The 21,825-nt window shown below is 47.5% G+C and overlaps 1 protein-coding gene across 3 annotated transcripts; it reads right to left on the bottom strand.

Annotated features, from left to right (window-relative positions):
• Positions 1-280: 280 nt before the first annotated feature.
• On the bottom strand, positions 281-20,546 carry vps13a (vacuolar protein sorting 13 homolog A). Of its 3 annotated transcripts, XM_085909877.1 has the most exons (76): positions 20,035-20,545; positions 19,528-19,571; positions 19,404-19,446; positions 19,236-19,331; positions 18,959-19,060; positions 18,756-18,865; positions 18,620-18,679; positions 18,446-18,505; positions 18,251-18,331; positions 18,071-18,128; positions 17,782-17,909; positions 17,600-17,706; positions 17,356-17,527; positions 17,214-17,276; positions 17,006-17,144; positions 16,837-16,931; positions 16,332-16,474; positions 16,049-16,250; positions 15,865-15,979; positions 15,637-15,773; positions 15,437-15,569; positions 15,209-15,326; positions 14,999-15,143; positions 14,813-14,921; positions 14,567-14,742; positions 14,327-14,486; positions 14,148-14,227; positions 14,022-14,081; positions 13,777-13,963; positions 13,534-13,650; positions 13,342-13,445; positions 13,102-13,269; positions 12,713-13,020; positions 12,447-12,594; positions 12,161-12,320; positions 11,974-12,098; positions 11,731-11,900; positions 11,365-11,615; positions 11,107-11,291; positions 10,894-11,037; positions 10,542-10,751; positions 10,321-10,464; positions 10,110-10,214; positions 9,682-9,834; positions 9,362-9,620; positions 9,135-9,295; positions 8,956-9,059; positions 8,432-8,732; positions 8,230-8,366; positions 7,853-8,150; positions 7,690-7,794; positions 7,466-7,612; positions 7,270-7,398; positions 7,052-7,185; positions 6,618-6,686; positions 6,138-6,270; positions 5,892-5,949; positions 5,655-5,826; positions 5,440-5,593; positions 5,219-5,365; positions 5,065-5,146; positions 4,916-4,985; positions 4,686-4,800; positions 4,473-4,586; positions 4,233-4,378; positions 4,073-4,154; positions 3,850-3,963; positions 3,617-3,692; positions 3,257-3,420; positions 3,135-3,180; positions 2,946-3,069; positions 2,751-2,865; positions 1,824-1,909; positions 1,633-1,756; positions 1,358-1,432; positions 281-1,291 (listed from the first exon to the last, which is right to left on the bottom strand). In XM_085909877.1, exons 1-76 carry the CDS (start codon positions 20,132-20,134, stop codon positions 1,241-1,243), a joined length of 9,807 nt encoding a protein of 3,268 aa, XP_085766003.1. In that variant the 5' UTR covers positions 20,135-20,545; the 3' UTR covers positions 281-1,240. The 3 variants fall into 3 exon arrangements, with proteins under 3 accessions (XP_085766003.1, XP_085766005.1, XP_085766004.1); XM_085909879.1 differs by lacking the exon at positions 6,618-6,686; XM_085909878.1 differs by lacking the exon at positions 6,618-6,686 and having other exon boundaries at positions 9,135-9,620; positions 20,035-20,546.
• Positions 20,547-21,825: the final 1,279 nt, after the last annotated feature.

Below are 21,825 nucleotides of genomic sequence, written 5' to 3'. Positions count from 1 at the left end.
AAATCTGGATATATTTTTCAAATACCCCTAAGAGGTTATTTTTGCACTTGTTTGGTTAGTGTTTATGAATTGTCATTGTCATAGCAAGGCAGCTAGTCCCATAAAGGTGTCTTACCATTTAGTCAACATTTTAGTCAAATCCCTCAGGTTGTGCCTTAGCAAAAAATCTCAGCAGCTTTGGGAGATAAAACTTTGTATTCATATTCAATAAACATCCCTATAGAATCATTTAAGTTTGCTTTGTGTAGTGTGGAAAGACAAGTAGAAGCAAGCCCACTAATGATGCATTTATTGAACAGAAAAAAAAAGCCAATGCAGTAAATACCTGAAAACATACATCAGCATCAAAATATATATAAGCAAAATGTTTTTTAAATTGTTTTTTTGTCGTATTAACACAGTTGAAAAAAAGGGAAAAAATGTCTACATGTTTCAAATGAAAAATAATCGTACAAAATTGAAATATCTTGTCAAAACAAATAAAGCTATAGTCCCGGGAGTTTGTGATTTATTATTTTTGAAAACTGAAAACATTTTCTTCAAATTTTTAGCCCCGTGCCAAAACTCATGTTTTCACCTCCATATTTGATCAAAAAGAAAAAGAAACATGAAATTAAAGAGTGAATCCCCAAATTTGTGTATTTTTGTTTACCCAACACAAAAAAAAAAAAAAATTAACCCAAAAAAGAAGCTCATCACCGGATGGTGACCACATGTGATATAAAAAAAAAAAAAATTACAGTCATTATACCCAGTGTGTGAATGGATTCATATATATATATATGTTTAGGTATGTGTTTAGGTATATACATAGCCTAAAAGATTAATATACAGCAGTTCAGTGTAAAAAAAAAAAAAAAGGCATGCGTTTTAACTTACACACTCCAGAGATTTAGCGTGTGGAAATGAATAAAAAATCAATGCCGTAGTTGTTGCAGAGTATCAAACGTGTCATTCTGTGAGCGTGCGACATTAAAAGTCAGGCAGAAAAAAAAAAAAAAGTGACTTTTGTAAACTTCAGATTTGTTCGGACTTGTTATAAAACTTGCACACACAGTGAACACACGAGGTGAGGTGAACAAACAAACAAAGGCACTGATGGACATGAGCTCTAGCGTGTGTGTTTTTCTTCTATGACTCGTTTCAGCGGTAAGGACACAAAAGCGGATTAGCACCTCCGGGACATCCAACATATGCTCAAATGGCTTTCCATCTTGCGCGTGCGTTGTGGTGTCGCCATTCAGTATTTGGGTAAACTGTCCCTGGCGTCCTCCAGTTTGTCTAGAACCCACTGAAAAGACAACAAGTCAGAACCTTGGAAACCTGAAGAGGATTATGGGGAAATATGACCACTCACCGTGGCGATCTCGGGCGTTTTGAAGTTAATGATCTTGCCGAACTCTTTGGCGTGAAAAACCGATTTGACTCGCTCCTGCACACGTTACAAAAGAAAAGAGGGGGAGAAAGAATGTCAATACAGGTTTGTTTCGAGACTCAAAAAGCACTCAACATATGCAGTACTTTTTTATAAAAAGTTTTTTTTTTCCTCAGTTTTTCAATGAATAAAAATATAAATAAACAAATACATCAGTCAATAAATAAACAAACAACGAAATAAATAAATGCCCTCACCTTGGCCTCGATGCGAAGCCGTCGGCTCTCCACAATGGTGGGCGCCTTGGTGAACTCGTCAAACAAGTACTGCCACTCGCAGATGAGCTGACCGAATGTGCCCGTGGTGACGAAGAAAACACCCCTTGGAAAAACATGGAGGGAAGTCGTCAAAAACCTCACTCATCATCAAGCGGGGAGCCGCTACTTACTTCTTGGTGATCATCAGGAAGTCCGAGTCGTTGACTTTAGCGTGAGCAAAGTAACGGTACTTAGCAAAACGACCGTTCTCGATTTTCTGTAGAGAGAGACATAACATACAAATCACAACTACACGAAACCACGATGAGGTCTTGCGGCCTTGTCTGGTAGGCTTGAGAAACAAAGACAATGAGTGGCGGGTGAAGGTTAAAAATGTCAAAAACTTTATTGAACAAAATGGTGGGAAACTGAGACAAGATGGAGGATGGAAAACAACAATGGAACATGGCAGAAACATCAAAAGAGAAATGGTGAAAAGCAACGCACGTGAAATAGAATATTACAAAAACACAGAAAACAATAAATGTAGCTCACCCTATCGAGAATTTTGGCAGAACAAGAATAATCTCACGGTGCTTAACCAATTGCTTTTAGGGAAGCCCCGTGAAGTGCGTTAATGCAAATGCTTTCAGTGAGCACTCGACTTCTTACTCCCTTCATTGAAGAGTAAATAATTGTCCAATTTCTTTTTAATTTTTTTTTTTTTTTTTAGTCTTCCTCATCCTCACAATCCTCCTCCTCCTCCTCATTCTCATCACCACAATCATCCTCATTGTCAGTGACGTCACTGAGGTTCAAGCTACTCTGTGGATATGACAAGAAAAAAGGTGGTCACACGATGAAAAAAGCGTCGGGCGGGCGGGCGACGACTACAAACGCAAAGACACTCACTAACCGTCTCATCAAACCTCTCACGACAGCGTCATCATTCTGACCTCCCAACTTCTCAAATTGGGCCCCGCCCCTTAAGTGTCAAGTGCCATTGTAAGCATTGTGGCCGGCAGGGCTATGACTAGACGACGTCAACGATTTGAACCGGGCTGGCGGGCTGGTTCAGATCATTGACCCTAACCCACGCGATACAGGGGGGGTCCTACCTGAAGCATTTGACTTCCGACGCCCTCCCTCTGCTTATACGGCCGTATCACGCCGTCCTCGTGGATGAAGCGAGGGGGGCGCAGGGATTGGATGTCCTGCGATGTCTCCGCCGCCCTAAAATGGACGCACAAATTCCATACCCGAGTTATAGGAGCGCGTGACTCACTTTGCAAGTTGTTCTCATTTGGACCAACCTCTTGATGCCTTGAAAGGTGCTGCTGGCCATGTCGATGATGCCTCCCGTGGGCCTGGCCACGGCACCCACCAGGCCTTTGCCCACCCCTTTGAAGAAGCCCGCCGCGCCTTCCTTTTGGGCTCCTGAACAGCAAAGCCATTTTGACACGCTTTTCAAAGAACTTGAGCGGCGGCGAAAAAGTGCAAACCTTGAATGGGTTTGGTGACAATGCCTGTTATTCCGCTGACAAATCCCTGACAAGACAAAACATCCCGCGTTAGCCATTGCTTCTTGTCAACAGTAAACACGTCGTAGCGGTGCAATCGGTACCGAGACCAATCCTTTGCCACCCCTGGCCAGACCCTCTCTGAGGCTACTGGGCTGCTTGTTCATGGTCTCTCGCCTCTTCTGCTGGAACTCTTCATCCATGGTCATGGCGGCCACGCCCTTGGCCATGGCGCCCGTGATCCTGGAGGCTGCACCTGCTATGCCCCCTGGGGTGTGCACGGGTTTCATGGTTTGTCAACTAGTAGTCAAAGTCAACTCAAATTGAAATGGTCTTAAAATGCAAAAAAAAAAAACTTTCGACATCAGTTCATTTCGTGAAATTCGAAGACCTCTTATATTGTCAATCAATTGAACAAATATATTGAAAACGGACTAAATCCATTGTAAATCACACTCGCTTACCGACAGCTCCTCCTACGAGGGCCTTCACTCCGAGCGCCATCCCTTCCACAAACTCCTCTGGCCCCTGGATCGCGCCCTGGGGAACACCAAAACGCAAACGTAACCACGTTAATACAACCGTGCACGTTGATTAGACACCATTTAGATTTTTTTTGTCATCCCAATGGTGAGAAAAAAAAAACCCAACTTTGCCATACGCTACTGAAACGATGTACTCTGACTTTCCTCCTTACCTGATAGGGCTCGTAGAAGAAGGCCTCCACTCCCTCGGACAGCCCTCGGATCAGACCGAATGGATTTCCCAACACATCTAGGCCGAGCACCAGCACATACATTTGCTTGATGGCCTGAAATATACAGTGGTAACTTATCTTACAAGTTGAATTCATTCAGGGGCCACATTGGCATTTCTTAGTGCAACTTGGAATCCAGAAAATGAAAGATCGCCACGGTTACCTGTTTGGAATAATGCCTGACGACTTCCCACTGGAGCTGCTGGGTGGTGCAGAACTGGAACGTCAACTCAAAGAAAGCAAGTCTGACGCAAACGACATTGGATAGTGAGGCATTTTTCTCCGCGATGTGACTTTTTTTGTCACATATCGTCGGCACATACTTGAAAACGACGTCTTGCACATCGGTGAGCGTGGCGCCGATGCTCTTGAGCAACAGGTTGAGCGACTGCACGGGTATGAGTTCCCTTTCCCTCTTTTCCTTCAGGCCGTCCTCGCCGCCCGTGCTCAGAGAGAAACTCAAGTGGAGCTGGCAAAAAGAAAAAAAAAGCCTCAGGAGATGACTTTTTTTTTACCAGCTGGAAAATCACAGAAACAAGACAGAACACAAATTGACACCGTACCTTGATGGGGGAAATGTGGAAGTACTCGTAGAGGCTGATTGGCGTGTTATCAGCGGCGGAAACGTGGTTCAGCTCAGTCTTTATATACTCCACGTCTTTCTCAAAAAGTTCCACCTAAAACGAAAAAAAAAGCAAAAGCATCAAACGTGAATAAACACAAGTGCTCAAGCCGTAGGTCCAACGATACGAGTTGAGGACCGGACCGGACCGAACCTCCTGTTGGACGCTGGTGATGTTGGCATCCTCTGGGGTGAACAGGTCCAGGATTGCATAGAGGAAGCCCAGATCCAGTTTCAGATCCATTTCTTGGATCAGCACCATGAAGTACCTGAGGAGAAAATGAGCGCAGTAAAGTAGTTGTTGCTTCAAGAAAGTAATATCGTACATTCTAACTAAGAGTGATGAGAAATCTCATCAAATTAAAAACGAGCTCCTGTTCTTACTTGATGCGGGAGATGTTAGAGTGGCCTGCTGCCCTGGTGACAATGCTGAGATCCGTCAGAGGCTTGGGTTCTGCGAGAAATGGCAAAATACGTCAAAAGAGACAAAACAAGGAATAAGGGGGGGGGGGGGGGGGGTGCGCTTAACGGACCTGAATCCATGGTGACGGACTTTGGAAGCTTCACCGGGTAAAAAACAAAGGGGAAGATGGCTCCTGGGAGCTGATTCTGGATCTGTGCCACACACGTCGGCAAGAATACATTAAGGACAATTTTTGTAGTAAATTGGCTTGGCAGTGACCTGACCTGGATGTGATGGATTTGGACCCGGTAGGCGCTCTGGCGAGGAGAGACGCGGTACTCCACATTGACGGCGGGAAGAAAGTGCCTTCTGAGAGGGGCGTCGAACGGCTGCAGCAATCGCATGTCTGTTCCGTTGGGTGACAGGCACACCTGCCGGATAATGGACATATCGTTAGAGACGTATCAAAATTGTCGGAGTTATCCATATTGAATACGCGTGTGACCTGGAAGCTGTTATCCAGGTCGACGATGGCTTTGTCGACAGGCCCCGATTCAATGTACTGCTTGAAGTGTTTCTCCAACATCTTAGCCGCCGCGGCGCTCATGGGCTTCCAGCGGTTCTTCTTCTTGGGCTTCATTTCCCACACCACATCGGAACTGCAACAGAAGGATAGGGGTGGGTGGGCAGAAAAAGGTGACGCGGTACCAGGAGACGTACCTGGTGATACCGATGTAGGAGACCTCCTGGCCGCTGCTGTTATTGACCAGCGAAAGGCCCACGTTGTAGAGCGAAAGTATGATTTCCTGCTGGGCCAACTGCGCCTTCTCGCTCTCGCACAGCAGACTGTAGATGCGGCGCTCCTCGGTGAACAGCACCGTGCGCTGAAGACCTTGGGGACCACAGCCGCACCTTTCTTTCGGGACTCTATTGCCAGACGTGCGCTATTGATTTTACCTTCGTAGAGGGAGACGACAAAAAGTTTGCCTTCCTTCCCCAAGTCCTCGTGCAGATCCTGTGGATGCGAGAAAGCCACTTTCACGCTCATTTGAAATGCACCTTCGGCTAAAAAGCAAAGCGTGGCGATATATAGCATCATTTCTTGCCTGTTTTTCTCTCTTTGTATCATTATTATATTTATTATTAATTATGATTATATGATTATTGTATAGCTACAGCAGCAATGTTATCCCCCCCACGCACCTCTTCGCTTTTCAGCTTCCCACTGTATTTGCCGCACATCCAGCAAAGTTCCCGGGACCCCGTGGGCTCGTTCCAAGTGTAATGCACGGCTTTCCCCGCCTCCAGCTCTTCCACTTCTTCGGGCTTCTGGGAACTGCAGAGCGTAAAGAAAAGACATCAAAGACAGGAAATCACATCATGATCAGAAAAGAAAACAAAGAAAACCCTCCCTGGATGATTGGCAAACGACAGCGAGCGCGTCATGCAAACCGTGTGACAGAGCCCTGAGCCACCAAGAAAATACTACCATGGAAAACCAAGCCTCCAATCCAAAGAAGCTGTCTCAAACATCCGACGACCAAAGAGGAATTGACAGAACCGGCCAGTGAAAGATGCAAGAGAAGCAATTCCGCCGGAAGAGTCTCATGATTTGATATTGATGATACGATTTGACACTAAGTAAGGCGTTAGATGAGATCACACTTATTCCTCCTTTTCTACCTGTCCTCATCCACTGAGAAAGAGAGGTCCAGCAGCTCATTGGGCACCCATGCTGTCTCTGTCTGTATACTGCATGACCCACAACACACACACACAAACACACAAAGCGTATCAATAAACTTGCGCTCAACTCGCTGTAGAAATCTGTTGCACTTCCCGTATGCACTGGATTGTCTTGCGCTTTTATTACGGAGGTGGTAGCGGGGCCTTACGACTTAATCCATGGCGCATTCTTATCTACTTAATGTTCAGCGTGGTGGGAATGCCGTTACACTGCAAACTGAAGTAGAGATGAGCAAATCCTCCTACCTTTTCAAATGGTGATAAGGGATCGTCAAGGTGCAGGCTAAAAGCATCGCAAGTAAGAGTTGTGGCCGACTTGGATAATAAGAATGAAATGGGAGTTGGCATATTCCTGGCTGTCAATGTCTCACCTCTGATAGAACTGCAAAGTTTGGTCTTTAGTGTGGTTGATGATAAGGAAAGGGGCCGCGCCATCGTGGTAGTCGGAGAATCGGATGGTGGCCGAGTGCTCCGATACGTTGACGTCGACGACGATGCCGCCCACCTGAGACAAAAATAAAAAAACAGATCACAATTGAAGATGATGTTTCCTTCGAAGTCGGCTGCTCGTCCATTTTGTCGCCCTCACGTTGTTATCCAAGTGCAGCAGTAAGCAGTTCTCCGGACGCGAGAAGTTGATCACGCGTAGCGGAGACACACCTTCTACTTTCACTTTCACGAGTTTGGCATCATTTTCCGGCCAGAACGGAGTGGCCGACTAAAAGATGAAGAAAACGGAGCGTTTGGAATGACTCATCTTTTGATTGTCAACGGCAGGCTCTGACCTGTTCAGGCGGGACCACGGTCCAGCTCTCCTGGCCCTCCTCGCATATAAAGATGGTCTGCTTGGTCCGGTTCACCAGCATGTAGAACGGCACGAAGGTCACGATGCGGGTGAGACTGAAGCTGCTGGTGTCGATCTTCACACCGACCTGACGGATGACGAACGGATCAAAGGTTGTTTTGCTTTTTTTTTTTTTTGCCGGATCTCATCTCAGCTGACACTCACCAGATAATCTTTATACTGGCCTTTGCATTTCACATCTCCGTAGCTCCCGACAGTGTCCAGGGAAAATTCGTCGGAGTGTTCGCTTTCCGAGATCATGAGGCGAACCTGAGAGAAAGGAGAAATTCAGCTTGGTAACGGTTGAATTCCTCAACAATCCACTTGCCTTGTTGTTCTTCAGGAAGTAACGAGGCTTGAAGGAGAAGAGCAGCGGCATGTCGTAATCTAGCGGGTGCTTGCGGTGGATGTCGTCCGCCTTGTACTGCAGCAGCCTGCCCGTCTTGTTCACCATCCAGTACGGCGAGTGGATGGCCACCACCGTCTGGCCCTGCTCGTACTTGACGTGCACGGCTATGTCCAGCTCGGCCCGCCGCCTCTCCGTCCCCTCGCCGCCCACGTCGTCCTCCTCCAGGCGGAGGGACTGGAACACGATGAAGGTGATCTCCTCCTGCTCGCTGCGGATGCTGTCGAAAAAAAACCACGCTTGATGACAAGAAACTAGAGAACCGTAGACTCTTTTAAAAAGTCTCTTTTTATTCAGACCTGTACTGAGCAGACCAGTCTTGAGCGAGGTAGTCAATCAGGCAGAGGTCCAGGCTGGACTGGTCGATAACGGCGGTGTGAATTTGGGCGGAGTGGCCCGGGTTCAGCGTGGACTCCGGCCCGCACTCGCTACCGTCCTGTGAAGTAGATTCGTGGCAGTTTAGTCTTTTCGTAAGTACGCAGACTCTCAGAATAGCCGTACGTTGAGTTTGTAGGTGACGGGGTAGGGTAGCAGATTTCGTAGCAGGACGCAAGGCCACAAATGGAGAACAAAGGGCACGTCAAAGTTGTCCCCCACACCGCCAGTGTCTTTGAACGTCACCGCGTCCTTCACGGGCACCATGTTGACCGTCAGCACGCCGCCCAGGTTGCCGCTGCGGCGGCACCGTTGCTCAATGTGAGCTTTGGGCTGCTGGAGGTCCATGTCGTCGTAGCTGAAGCCCTCGGAGCACTCAAACTGGTCGCCGCCTTCACCCGTGACGGGCTGGAGGCTCAGCTCAGACCTGAGAGGAATGGAAGGTGTATAGGTATATAAGGTATATATATATATATATATATATATATATATATATATATATATATATATATATGAATGAACAATAATTAGCATGGAACAGGACCAGGTGAATTCTTAGTGCTACTTTAATAAAAACATGTCACCTATGTGTTACCAAGACAATTGTGAACTGTTTTAGATTGTGCCAAAATGTAAGTGTGTCCACTTACCTGTACGAGTCCAGAGGGACACAAAACTCCTCTGTCGGTAACGACGTACCCAAATACGTCGAGCCCTCGAACACTTTAAAGGGGATGTCGAAATGGTTGATGATCTGCGGGGGGAATAAATAAATCCAAAATACTCTGTGATGTATAACACCCACCCACACAGGTGTGCGTCGTGGTACCTGGAAAGGCGAGCGGATCTTGATGTACTTGCTGCCTTCCGAGGAATAAACCTGACACACCAGGAAGCGGGTGACCCCCGACACCTCGTGCATGACGCTGTACATTCTCCGTCCGACCTTGATCAAGGGGATCATGCCGGCGGACGTGTGGCCCGCTGGAGCTGGACCAAACGGCACAATATCAGTACACAATGAAACGTATCCGTGAAACGATCGGTCGGACGTACTCGGCTGTATGTAGTAGTCCTTTTCGTTCAGGGAGGTCATTGCCGAGAACTGGTCCGATTCGGTGGTGACGGAATAGTCCATCCCGAGCGTTTGGCCGTCCTGCACCTCGACCGTGTGGTCGTTGCTGTGCGTGGCGACGGGGGAAAACATGTCGCTGTACTGGACAAACACGGGCAGGCCCAGGCGGTTCTTGACGACAAACGGAGCCTCGTCTTTCTGGAAGCACCCGGCCGTCTCCTTGGCGGCCTCGGCAAAAGCCTGCGGCGACGGAACGTGGTCAAAGATCTCCAGACGTTGTTGGATATTTTGCACTTCTCACCATGCCCAGGTTGCTCAGCATGGCAAGGCCACATTTGGAGAGGGTGATGTTGAGCTGGTCCATGCTGCTGATCACAATGACAGTCTTGTAGTCTGGGACGTTGTAGTCCACCTCATCTGCCCACTCCACGTTCTTCAAGGGCTTTGTGTTCATCTGCTTGTACAAATCACAAACAAACGGTCCAGGTTGATTGAGTTCAAACGCAATGAAATCCGTGTTTTCAAGTAAAAGTAATAATAATTTGCCAAAATTTGCTAAATTTACAATACTATACCACAAACCCGAATAAATATGAGTAATTAGTAAATTATTCGTGATTAGTAAAATCCAGATTATTTTTTTTTTAAATAAATAATTTGACCAAGCCAGCAGTCAGAAACGTAACAAGACTGCGTATGTCTTGTGCGTGCAGGCGTGTGTATAACTACGTTGAATTCCAGTCTCCAGGGTCTCCCGGGTCCATCTCTCGTCTCGTCCTCTAATGGCTCCAGCAGCGGCTCCCACACTCCCACTACCTCGTTGTAGTAATGGACCTGAACATGATCACGAACGTGAGCGCGACCTCGCTGAGCTCGGCTCTAATCAAGCGAGTCAAAGTCAAAGCAGGGATTAGATTTGAACTGGTGTCATCCGCCATACCTCTAAATTCAGCTCACTCCTCAAGTTGATGAGCGTGGACCAGTTTTTGACGTCTCCTTGGAAGGAGGATTTTGCTAGAAGCATGGGCACGGTGCGGTGCCCCACCCCGGCCTCCAACGTCACGCAGATTGATTTGATGTCCATCTGAGAAGGAAGGACGGACGGACGGACAGCCCGTCGAATCACAATTTCAGTGGAGCTATTTCAATGGAGGCTTTTACCTTAAGCGACTCCCCCTGTGGAATCAACGGGGCCGCAGCTTCTGTGCTGGCTTCTCCCTGCTCCTCCAGGAACCACAGTTTGAGCTCCTTCCAGCCCCGTTTCTCCCACATGTTCACAGGGACGGGACTTTCGAGCGCCTCCGTGGTCTCTTGGCTGGGTGTCAGGGCCGAGTGGATGGAGAGGACCGTCTTGATGATAATGGGTGAAACCTGAAATTCCCCATGGAAATATCCAGCAATAAAAAAAAAATAAAAAATACAATTTAAAATGACAATAAATGACGTCAAATAAAATTGAGTCCATCCATGTCAGCAGCAGCAGCAGCAGCAGCAGCAGTCAGCGCTCACCAACCTTGAGTGTGAGAGAGTTGATGGAGATGTCCATAGTTTGCGGAGACGTAGGTGTCTGACAGCTCTGAAAGGACACCTGGCATGGCTGCAAAACCGTGGTCACGTTGTGAAGCCTCTTCTCCCTTAGGAACGGGCAGGCCACCACCTAAAATGAACACAGAAATGGCCGGCGCCGTCCAAAAGGCTCTCCGGTACCACGCAAACGGCGTCCTACCTTGAGGTCTTTGATGTCGGCCTTCATCTTTGAGCTCTCCTCGTCGTTTGTGATGACTAACTCGCACTGCGTGGTCATCACCAATGCCATGCCGTCGGAGCGCGTCAGGTCGGCCACAAACACGATCTCCGGGTTTCGCACCGCCACGTTCATTTTCGACTTGGACACCTTGGTTGGAGCGGGAACTACCAAAAAAGCCAAGTGGTGAGCAATTACAGGGGAGGCGGGCGTCCATCCATCTGTCTCCAAAGCACTCACTTGATTCCTCTGGCTGAGCGGGGGTGTTGTTGTTATCGACCGGCGCCGGGGTGTTCTTGGCTTGCGGCCTTTCGGCAAAACTCTCCTTGGTGGCGTTGAGGAAAATATCCGTCACGGTGAGGAGGAACTCCATGCTGGCGCACAGGTACACGTCTTGGACCACCGTGTCTAAGGCGCTGCCTTCGTGGCTCTGCCGGTAGGTGACCTCCACCATCATGTTCTTTTCCGTTCCGGGACGCATGCCCATCATCCTAAAATGGGGGAAAGCGTGCTCGATGAACTAAAATGTTTCATCCAGGCCAGGGAATGAAGAGCAGTAGCGAAGGATTTGTACGTTCTCATGTGCCACCGCTCTAATTTTGTTACCTCGGGCTGACCGTCTTGCTATTTGGCCTCTTGTCATCGAGGAGGCAGGTAGACAAGCGGACGGCGGCCTTCATGGAGCTGTCAGAGTACATGGTGAAGGAGGTGGAGATGGTGCCCAGGGTGAACTCGCCAAGTTTCAGTTCATCATTGTGCGGCTCCAAATGGAGAAGCTAGTAAAGATATGGCAATCGTGAGCGATGCCAACGCGCCAATCACGCCACGCCTGGACTTTGACCTGATCACCTCGTTCACGTTGGGCTTGAAAAGGACCAGCGCCATGGAGTCAATCTTGAAGTCTCCTTTCATGGTGGTCTTCAGCTTGACGCTCTTCTGCGTCTCCACCACGGCTGCCGTCACCACCGTGTTGCCTAACATAACGGAGAATGTCAAAAGAGGTTTTGGCTCACTTTGTGGACTTCTGAGGACTTACCGTTGGGTCTTTCTGCGTTTCCGAAGCTGGGCCGCTCCTTGTCAGATGTCGATTCTTCAGCGGGGGCGGGCGCAGAGGCGGTGACAGTGCCAGAATTCTCCGAGAGGTTTTCACTGAGAGTCCGGAAGATAACCACCATGTCATCCTGGCTGAGGTTCAACTGTTCAAACCATAATAAGAACAACTTTTTTTTTTCTCCACAGAGCACAGTAGGTTGAAAAGTTTTTTTTGCAGCCCAGAAAGTGTTGCTCATGACATTGAAAAATGTCAAAAGCGTATTACTTACGCTCAAAGGCATAAGATGAGCGGTGATCTCAAGGTCGGGGATGCTTTGGTACCAGTTGGAGGAAAGATTCCTCTGAATCTCCACTTCCAGGCTGATTGGTTGCAACAGGTCGCTTTCACCCCGAAACACTCCATCAACGAATGTCGTCCTGCATTTAAAAAAAAAAAGTAAAAACAATAACGATTACGACTCGGCCCTTACAGCAAGACGTTTCGGTTATTTTTCTTCAAACCTTGCTTGCGCAAAGTGCATACGTGGAATCATACCGATACATCTTTAGATCCGTGAGCTTGACTTCCATAATGTCCACCACAGGTGGGATCTTGCTGTGACTCTTGGAAGGCTGCATGGCAAAGTGATTCTTGACCGCCAGGAAACCTAGATCGGCCACCAGGACGTTGGGGGACGAGGACGACTGCGGCACGAAGATGACGGGCGCTTTGAAGTGGACGTTGAGGGCCACGCGCGTGCTGCGCTCCGACAGCTCCTTCACGCCCGACGCCGCCTTTTCGGCCGCCTGCTGGGTCACTTCGGCGACAGCCTCTTTGGCCTCCTGGAAGTTGTTTACGAACGCCTGCGGGAGTGGAGCCAAAAAGTGTTCCACTCCAGTGATGGAAGACAACAACAACAACAACAAAAACCCCACAATTCTCACCAGTATGGAAGACAAGAACTTGTTGAGGAAGACGACTTGGATACATCCCACTGTCAACGTGACCGAGGTGTCAACCTGAGACATGTCGAGGTAGGCGTCGCCTTCTGTGGCGTCTGTGTAGTTGATCATCTGGAAGGCAAACACCTCCCTGTCTGCGATGGACACGGCCTGAGAGCGGAGACAGCAATAGAAAGTCAACACGGCAGCCGTGACGGTTGAGAGGAGAAGAACTCGCTGTACCTTCTTATAGAAGGCCGTCTCGTCACAGTCAAACACGATGATGTTCTTCAGATTGGCCAGGACCTTCATCTCTCGCTTCCTCATCAAAACCTCAGAAACCAGGCCTGACGAAAATATGGGGACAATTTGGGGGAAAAACGACACATGATTTCTGTAGAGCAAACAAGAAAATGCTCCATTTCTGAACGATACCTTCGATTCTGATCTCCGAGATCATGGATGTCTGCCCTCGAATGTAAACCTTCAGAGAACGGAGATCGGCTCGGAGGTGCGTGTTGATGACGGCCGCCCCCTTGGAATTCTTTGGTACTGTGAGAGCAGATGGACTCGTTAAAAGAGAGGAAAATAACACTTTTGTCACAGAAGGTGGCTCTGAAAAGTATGCACGTTTATGTTTCTTTGGAATCAAATGATTTCATTCCAAGTTTCCATTACTTTTTCTCTTGGTAACGGTGGCCTCCTTCTTGCCCTCCTCCAGCTCCTCTTCCTCGGGGATGACGGCCAGCTCCTCCTGTCCGGCCTCCTCCCGCCGGGTGGACTGCGGCATCAATCCGCTGAGGTAGTTCATGGTGTTGAGGAGCGCCTCCGTGTGGAGATTAACGTCCAGAGACGAGAAGGTCACCTGACGGCAAGCACCGGACGTCATTGGAGGACGACCGGAAGACTTTACCCGACTTTACCTTGATGACTTGCTCTGTGTTGTTGTGCAGGGACTTGAACTCAGGCCCGTTTTTGTCAGCCTAAAAGTACATCGATAGTTTTACAGACAACAACTTGGGAAATCATCTTACAAGCCACTAACTTACATTTATATACTCCAGGGTAAGCAGGTCGACCTCGGTGTTATCCAAAGTAGTGATGAGTTGAATTTCCTTGTTTTGCGAATCTACATAAATGTAAGCAAATGTAAACAGCAAATATTAGATATATGAAATATTTGACACAGCAGGACTGAGACTTTTCAGGGCCAAACATACTCACTCACCTGTGTATTCGGGACACCTGAGGCAGATCTCCTTGAGGTAAGTGTTGGATGTCATGTCAAAGGTGCGGATTTTCAGCTCAGTGCCCAGGCCCTCCACCTCCAAGTGGAGCACGGCCACCTCCTGATAGCTACCAGTGAGGCGACACAACTGGACGGAGAACTAAAAAAAATGGAAACAATGTCAATTAGACAGCTCGCCATGTCACAAATTTCTAGATGGCTCACAGAGAGACGCATTACCTCGCTGATTTCAAATGCCATGAGAAAGTCAGTCATGTTCTTCTGACGTTCCTCCAGCGCGGGACCCTTCCGTCTGTTCAGGTCGGCGTAGCGCAGCGGCATGGGATTGTCGAATAAGAACTGCTGCCCCGTGACGGGAGAGCTGGGGGCGTCGTAGAACAAGTCTTCTTCGGACCCTGAGGGGAACAAAACCGATGAGCGGGCGTAATTGTAAACGACAGGAGTCGCGGGGATGTCCGAGCTCACCCAGCGAAGAAATGCTGATGGACTCGCACGACTCGAAAAGCATAGAGGAGCGTTGGTCGGCCAACTGCCGACGTCTCTTCATGGAAAGCTGCGGTGTGAACTGCTTGGACTTGGAAGGAGACGGTTGGCGTTATGTCAACGTGTCTGAATGTGTGATAGTGTAATATTTCACTTTTTCCAAGTCACCCTTGAATGCGGGGGCACGCTAGCATTGGGCGGAGCGGGATTGTTCTGCGGCCGCGGGATGCTGTCCGCCAACTCGAGAACATTTCGAAGTTTAACGTCGGAGATTCGGAGGGAGAGCAGAGGGAGCTCCCCGGACAGCTTGTATCTGTTTATGCGGGATTAAGACGCGATCAACGGGTGCAACTTTGTCGTCATCATTTGTACACTTACTTTGCCATGCGCGAGTCTTTGACCACCATGGCCCTGCTGAAATCCATTTTCAAATCCACCGGCTCCAAAATGTGGAGCGGCGACTCCCTCTGCATGCGAGCCTTTTTCCAGTTGTTGTCTTTGGCGGGGAAAAGGTTTGAACAGCGTTTATTTAACAATTCACATAGGACCAATCCCACGTGACCAATTGACTGTATTTGCCCAATTTTGCTTGCTCGTGGCATCTACCTGGTTTACTGAAAAGGAATTGCAGGTTGTTGAGCTGGATGTCGAAGCTGTCGTAAGCTCTCTGCATGATGTCTTCGATTGTGCTGGAGCACGCCGACAGCTGAGGTAGATTCTTTTTGGACTGACTGGACATCTACGTACGAGCAGGTGTTTGGAAATGAGGCTTGAAGAAAATTCCCGGCCGGCAAATTTGCCCTCACCTGCAAGTGTCCGAGATCCAGCAACACGATGTTCTGAGTGCCGTCGTAGAAGCCCGTCTGTGGGATGATGATGTAAGAGGCCAACAGGTTCACCTTCAGGTCCAGCACCTTCTGCGTCTCGATCACATACATTAGCCCTGAATACATTTTGAAAAATGAAAATACCAGATGGTGTTACACGAGAATACCAAGCAACAAAAGGATATTTTTGATGGATAAGCCACCGACCGGTGGCCGTACGGTCTCGGAACTGCTCTAGTTTCATGAGCGTGGCGTTGGTGAGTTCGTCCAGCTGCAGGTCGTCAGGAGGCCTGAAGACGGCGGCCGTGGCGTTTACCGTCATCTGTACGCAGTCGGACACGTTGACGCTTTGCTCCGCACGGGACAACAAACCACAGCCGGCTGCACTCACGGCGTCGTAGATGACTTCCAGCGGCTGCGATTCCACAAAGAGCCGCTGATTGGCACGCTGATCCAGAGGGTTGGTCTCGAAAAACAGGCTGAGCAGCGGGCTCCCCGTTCCCGCGCCGACCGTCCTGGACGACAGGAGGGTGGGAGCGGGCCGGCCGCTTGCCAGACCCGTGACCTCGAACAAACTGAGCTCGGCTGTGAATCTGCAGAGATTGTTTTTTTTTTCCCTCTCGTGAGAACTGAACACAAACGTATGTCAACGACGGTCAAAGAAAGTGACACACTTGATGGCTTGTGCGCCGGATCGTTGCGTCAGGGAAGACATCAGCTCCCCGACAGTCAACTTGATGATCTCGTCTTTGTCTTTGCTGTCCTTGATGGAGACGCTCAGCTTTTCCATGTGGAAATTCACCTTCATGTCCTCAAACTGGAAGAGAATATACACAGCGATGGAGGTTTTAAACTCTTAATGGGACAAATGATGCAAAAGTGACATGAATTGTTTGTATACCATCTCGGAAATGGCTGCTCGCACATTAAGCGTGAAATTCGGCCAACAAATTTGGTGAGCTTAGTACTTTCCAAAATGTGTCTGTGAGTGAGCCATTCGAAATGATACCCTATTGTGATGTCACGAACGGGCAGATTTGGATGATAGAATAAACCCCGCCTCTCGCTCAAAGTCAGCTAGAAGTGGCCCGCGGCTCATCTGAGACAACGAGGGCGACGGAAAAAAACAGACGGATGGACGAAAGATGCAATTTGTAACGTGTGTGGGAAGAGGCTCACCTCCTTTGGATAAATGGAATTAGCGGCCGTCTCGCTGTATCCGATGGCGGCGTAAAGCCTGGCTTTCTCAGCGAAGGTTAACAGCTCATCAAATCCTGTGTGAAAACATAGTGATAGAAGGGATGGGCCAAGGAAGTCATGCGCCATTTCCTCCACCTCATGACCTTACCTCCTCCTGCGCTCTTGACCTCATTTGGTTGAGAGTCAGGCTCCGCCCCCCAGTTCCACATCCAGCTCACCCACCCTTGAGACTCCTCTTCCTCCATCTTCAAGCCAGGACGGTAAATACGCAAGCCCGCCTTACTCGCCTAAGGAGACAAAGCAAAAGGCGTCATATTTGACATGACGCAATGACATTTGGATAGAAATGAGTGTACCTCCACTTCAGCTTGCTGTCTGGCTAGTGTGATGTTAAAAATATCTAGTGTCTTCTCGGGCTCCTGAGAACACACGCGCACACACACATATGAATGCATGACCTATGACAGTGACTTTCAGTTCCATAGATTGTCCACCCACTTGCAGTTCCTTGAGAAGTTCCTCGCTGGGTTTCTTGCTGGTGATCTTAATCTTGTAGAGCTCGCGGTAGTGCTTGACCAGCTGGCGGTGCCGCTGAATGTGCGGCCACGACCACATGTGCAGTCGGGGCTTCACGTCTACCTCCAGGATGCTCGTGATGGCGTAGTCCCACCTATGAGCGCCACGGGAAAAAAAAATGACCCTCATACAAAAGAGGAAGTCCTGTCAGGGAAGAGTGCCTTACCAAAGGTTGGCATTGTTGTGAACTAAAGCTTCGGGCCTGTATTTTCTGTACGGCAGGTTACGTGACATCAAATCCACCGAGCCCAATAGCTCCAAGATGCTGACGTACTAGAAAGAGGAGCATTACTTGGGGTGGTTTCTAAAATCATAAAGGACACATCAATACAAACACCGCCTACCTACCTGGGATCTGTTTAGCTCAATGGCCACCTCCCGCAGATTGACCATAAGGTCCACTTTAGGAGAAGAGAAGTCCATGTCTGATTTGGGATTCATGCAAAGCTTTGCATCGGCCGAGATGGGACGGAAAACTGTGGAGCAGCAAAAAAATATATATATATATTGCAATTTTGTTTGCGCAACAGATTTTTTGCTGAGGGCATCTTATGAATGGATTATGTTGTTTTTTTTACGCAAGAAAAATGTGCAGAGGGCTTAACTGGAATTGGTGCAAACGTGTTCTGACACTCACTGAAATCGTGTTCTGTAGGACAGGAGCCTTTGAGGTGCAGGCTATTTTGAAGACATTGCTGAAAAAAAAAAAAGACCAAGAAAAAAAACCTCCAATGCATTTATCACTTGCTTAAGTTTTTTTTTTTTTTAATCTACACAGTGTGACACGTAAAAACAATCTCCAAGATTTTTGACTTACCAAAGCCTTGTCCGGGCTGTAATTGGAGAAGAGTACAGAGTTGACATTCCAGTAGGCAAACAATTTGTCCAGCTGAACCAACTGAGAGGAAGGAAGCAGCAATTAGAGCAATGCATGCCCATATAACCATCACATCAGATACTCACAGCGAGAAACTTCAAACAGGAGAAGAAAAACAAAGAATGTCTTTCCTACCTTGTAGAAAAGTCTGGCATTTTCATCCAAGAGAGTGGGATTCCAGTCCTCATCGCAGGTCTACGGGAACAAACGAGGGTCAGGGTTTAACTTCTGAATACTTTCCGCAGCCACCGCTTGTAAGTAGCATTGCTCTCACTCTAATAACAATATAATGATGTCAAGTGAGATTACCTGAAGGCTGAGGTTGCTAAGAGAGACTCCGAAGGACAAAGGGCACAGCGGATTGGTGACCTGAGGGAAAGAAAGAAAGAAATAACTTCTTGTACTTCTTTCCAAAGCACACAAACAAAAAAATGTGAGCACTCACGTCGTCCTCATAGCGAATGTGGATATTAGAGATCTTGACTTGAACATTTTTGATGATCTGAGTGACCAGCTTCTCCACAAAGGTGTCCTGCTTCTCTTTTGTGGGATTCTCTGTCAAGTAAATCAAATTTGGGAGACTGTCAAACTTGGACCCCAAGCTCTGTGTGCAAGACTGACAGCCTTGGGACACAAAGGACTACTAACCTAGCTCGGCGACCTTCAGTTTGGTCTCCTCAATCCTTTGCAGCTCCCTTTGCCGCGCTTCCTGCAGCTGCTTCTCCTCCTTTTCCGCATCGTACTTGATACCTGTAATCATAACAAAGGACTAAACATACAATCGTGCAAGATCTTAGTAAGAGCTTCACTAAGCAGCTTGCATACTAAGCCCAAACTGCAAATTTCAATTATTTTGGGGGTGTATCGGATCGATTCTATTTTATTGATTGCTGATTAACTTTGCAACAAATACAATCTTACATACTTGCTGTTGGCACAATGAGCAGATAGACGCCATCCAGTGTAGCCCGCACCGACTGGGTGTAAAGGTTCTTCCAGGGAATCTGGAGTTCTAGTCGCCCTATTGAGATAAAATGTGTGAGGAAAAATTTTTCTCCAAATGAAAGAAAGACCTTAAACTAATCAATCTCACCTATGTGTCCTGCTCTCACTTTAAAAGGAATGTCAAGCTGACTCTGTGAGAAGTAACAACAACAACATAATTATGTGTGAGAAAGATCACATTTCTGCACATGCATTTGAGCCATGCAACTTACCAAAGCATTCTCCTTAATTTCAAGATTTCGAAGGACAGCATCACCTGCAAAAAAGATATATATAAATGTCATGTACCGATTGTTACCATGCACAAGCAGCCCTTTAAATGTAATGAAATCAAAATAAAGTGTGCACATTCGGTAATGTTACGCTGCCACGCGATTATATTTAAGGTGTCTTGCCTGTGTGCAAGACTCTTCGCTTGAACTCACAAACTGGATAAGGGTGTGACTCTTATTAATCCTGCAAAACTCGCCCCAGTAATATCTTAGCTTTGCACGGGAAAATATCTTTGAAAAGAATTGCAGATCCGCGAGAACTTCTGTTCAATAACTTATCCAGTCTAACAACAGCAATCGGCAGCATTTGAGGGGGGGTCGACAAAGTGACAGATGACAGCCTGAGGAGCTCCAAGCTAACGACAACCCGACACTAGCACATTAGCTCGATCGGCGCACTATGGCACCGCCTCGCCAAATAATAACATACGAATCGAGTTGATTTACCTCCCCAGATGCCAAGTTTAAGCTGCGAGCTGTCAAGGTTGACCACGTAGTCGCCCAGAAATCTGTTGAGAACGTCTACCACGACGCTTTCGAAGACCATTTTGGAGCTCTTCTCATCTACCTGTCACCATGTTTACATTCAGGCGTCTGACTGTGCTGCTTTGTACGACGTAACGTGCGTGATGGTGGGCGGGGTTGTGACGTCACGCCCAGCCCGAGAGCCCACTGGACTGTGTACGTACTCCACTAATTTCCTTCCAACACATCGACTACTCTTTTATTCAATGAACAATTTATTTCAAGAAGGAAAAATCAAACTGAGGAAACGACCAATGAGGCCACGGCAAACATAAGATACTTGGAAAGTGTCCAATCACAGTGGGCTGATGTCATCCCCTACGCCTCTCACGTAAGCGAGTCGCTTTTATCTAATATTCAACTCATGTGATTTCATTTCTAATGATGGTTGAAAATTACTAGCTATTAATACGGATCCAAAACAACGTGTGTTTCCGGCCATTTTGTTCTTTCAGAAAAGAAGAACCATGACCTTGTAACGGTTTCTGATCGGAACTTTTTACAGTTGCTCATCGTCCCCGTCTCAAAACCTTCCGACTCATCCGACCGCGAGCTGTGTCCAAATTCAAAGACTACGTCCTCGAAGGCTTGTTCCCAGGCTACATGACGTCACTTTAGGCTATCAGAGGACGCAAACTATGAATTTGGACACAGCATTTGTACGATAAATTATCCATCCGCTAGAGGGCACACTGGAATTGGCTCTTAAACGGTGGACAGACACCGTTCATTCAATTTCTTCACCAAATAAATGTATAAGGAGAACACAAACTTGAAGTGACATCACCACCAGGCTTAATATTTTAACTCGAGGGCTGGGCAAGATGGTCTTCAAATAAAATCGGATTTTTTGCTTTTCACCAAAAAATGTCTCTCTGTCTGGCCTTTGGTTTATTTCTCTTGATACCAAACAAGCTGCTTATCTTTCATCTAATCAAACTAGGACTCACTCACTCACTCCTCAAAACATATTTCTCAATATTTTGATCCAATTTCTGCGACACAACGAGCCTTAATATTAACAACGCTCTGCGATAGTTGTCTGGTAAATACATCATGATGGCAAATCGAATTGTCATTGTGTGCGAGATGGAATATGGATGGGAAGAATTAATTGAAGGAGTGTGAGAGGGCCCAGAGGTCAGGAGGCTTTTTGCGGATTTGAAGCTTGACTTTATTAGGCTAATAAAAGCTAAAGTGCTCGCTTGGGATGCAGAGATAAACCATTGTGACTTAGAGGAGGACCTTGCCTTGGGTGATATTTTGCATTCATGCTCCAATTGTGGCAAAATGACAATATTGTTCATTGACATCTTTGCAAACTGGTGCTTGAATGCTTCAATATTTCAAAACAAGGAATTTGACTTGGGTACATCACAGCCTCTGTTCAACATTTAGGTGACTAACAACACTCATGTGAAAATGACAAATGACAAATCTTCTCAGCCATCCCTTGATCTTAAACTCCCATGAGGGCAAGGAAAAACTCAAAACTCCGACTAGGGGAAATGAGAAACCTTGAGAAGAGACCGCAGATGGGAGGGAGGATCCCTCTTCCAGGATGATCAGGCTGCAATGGATGCAGAGAAGACACATAGTACAAATAGTGTAGACAATCCAAAAAGGTGTGGAGAGCAGGATGTTATTCCACAGTTAATACAGTTAATAAAGACTAGCAGAAATTTCTAAATGAAATGTTCAAACTCTGTAAGT

The sequence above is a fragment of the Syngnathus leptorhynchus genome, chromosome 4 (assembly GCF_054491065.1).
Source record: "Syngnathus leptorhynchus isolate UIUO chromosome 4, UIUO_Slep, whole genome shotgun sequence".
NCBI lineage: Eukaryota > Metazoa > Chordata > Actinopteri > Syngnathiformes > Syngnathidae > Syngnathus > Syngnathus leptorhynchus.
Note: the sequence above shows the minus strand (reverse complement) of the source record. Positions and strands in the feature narration are given on the sequence as shown.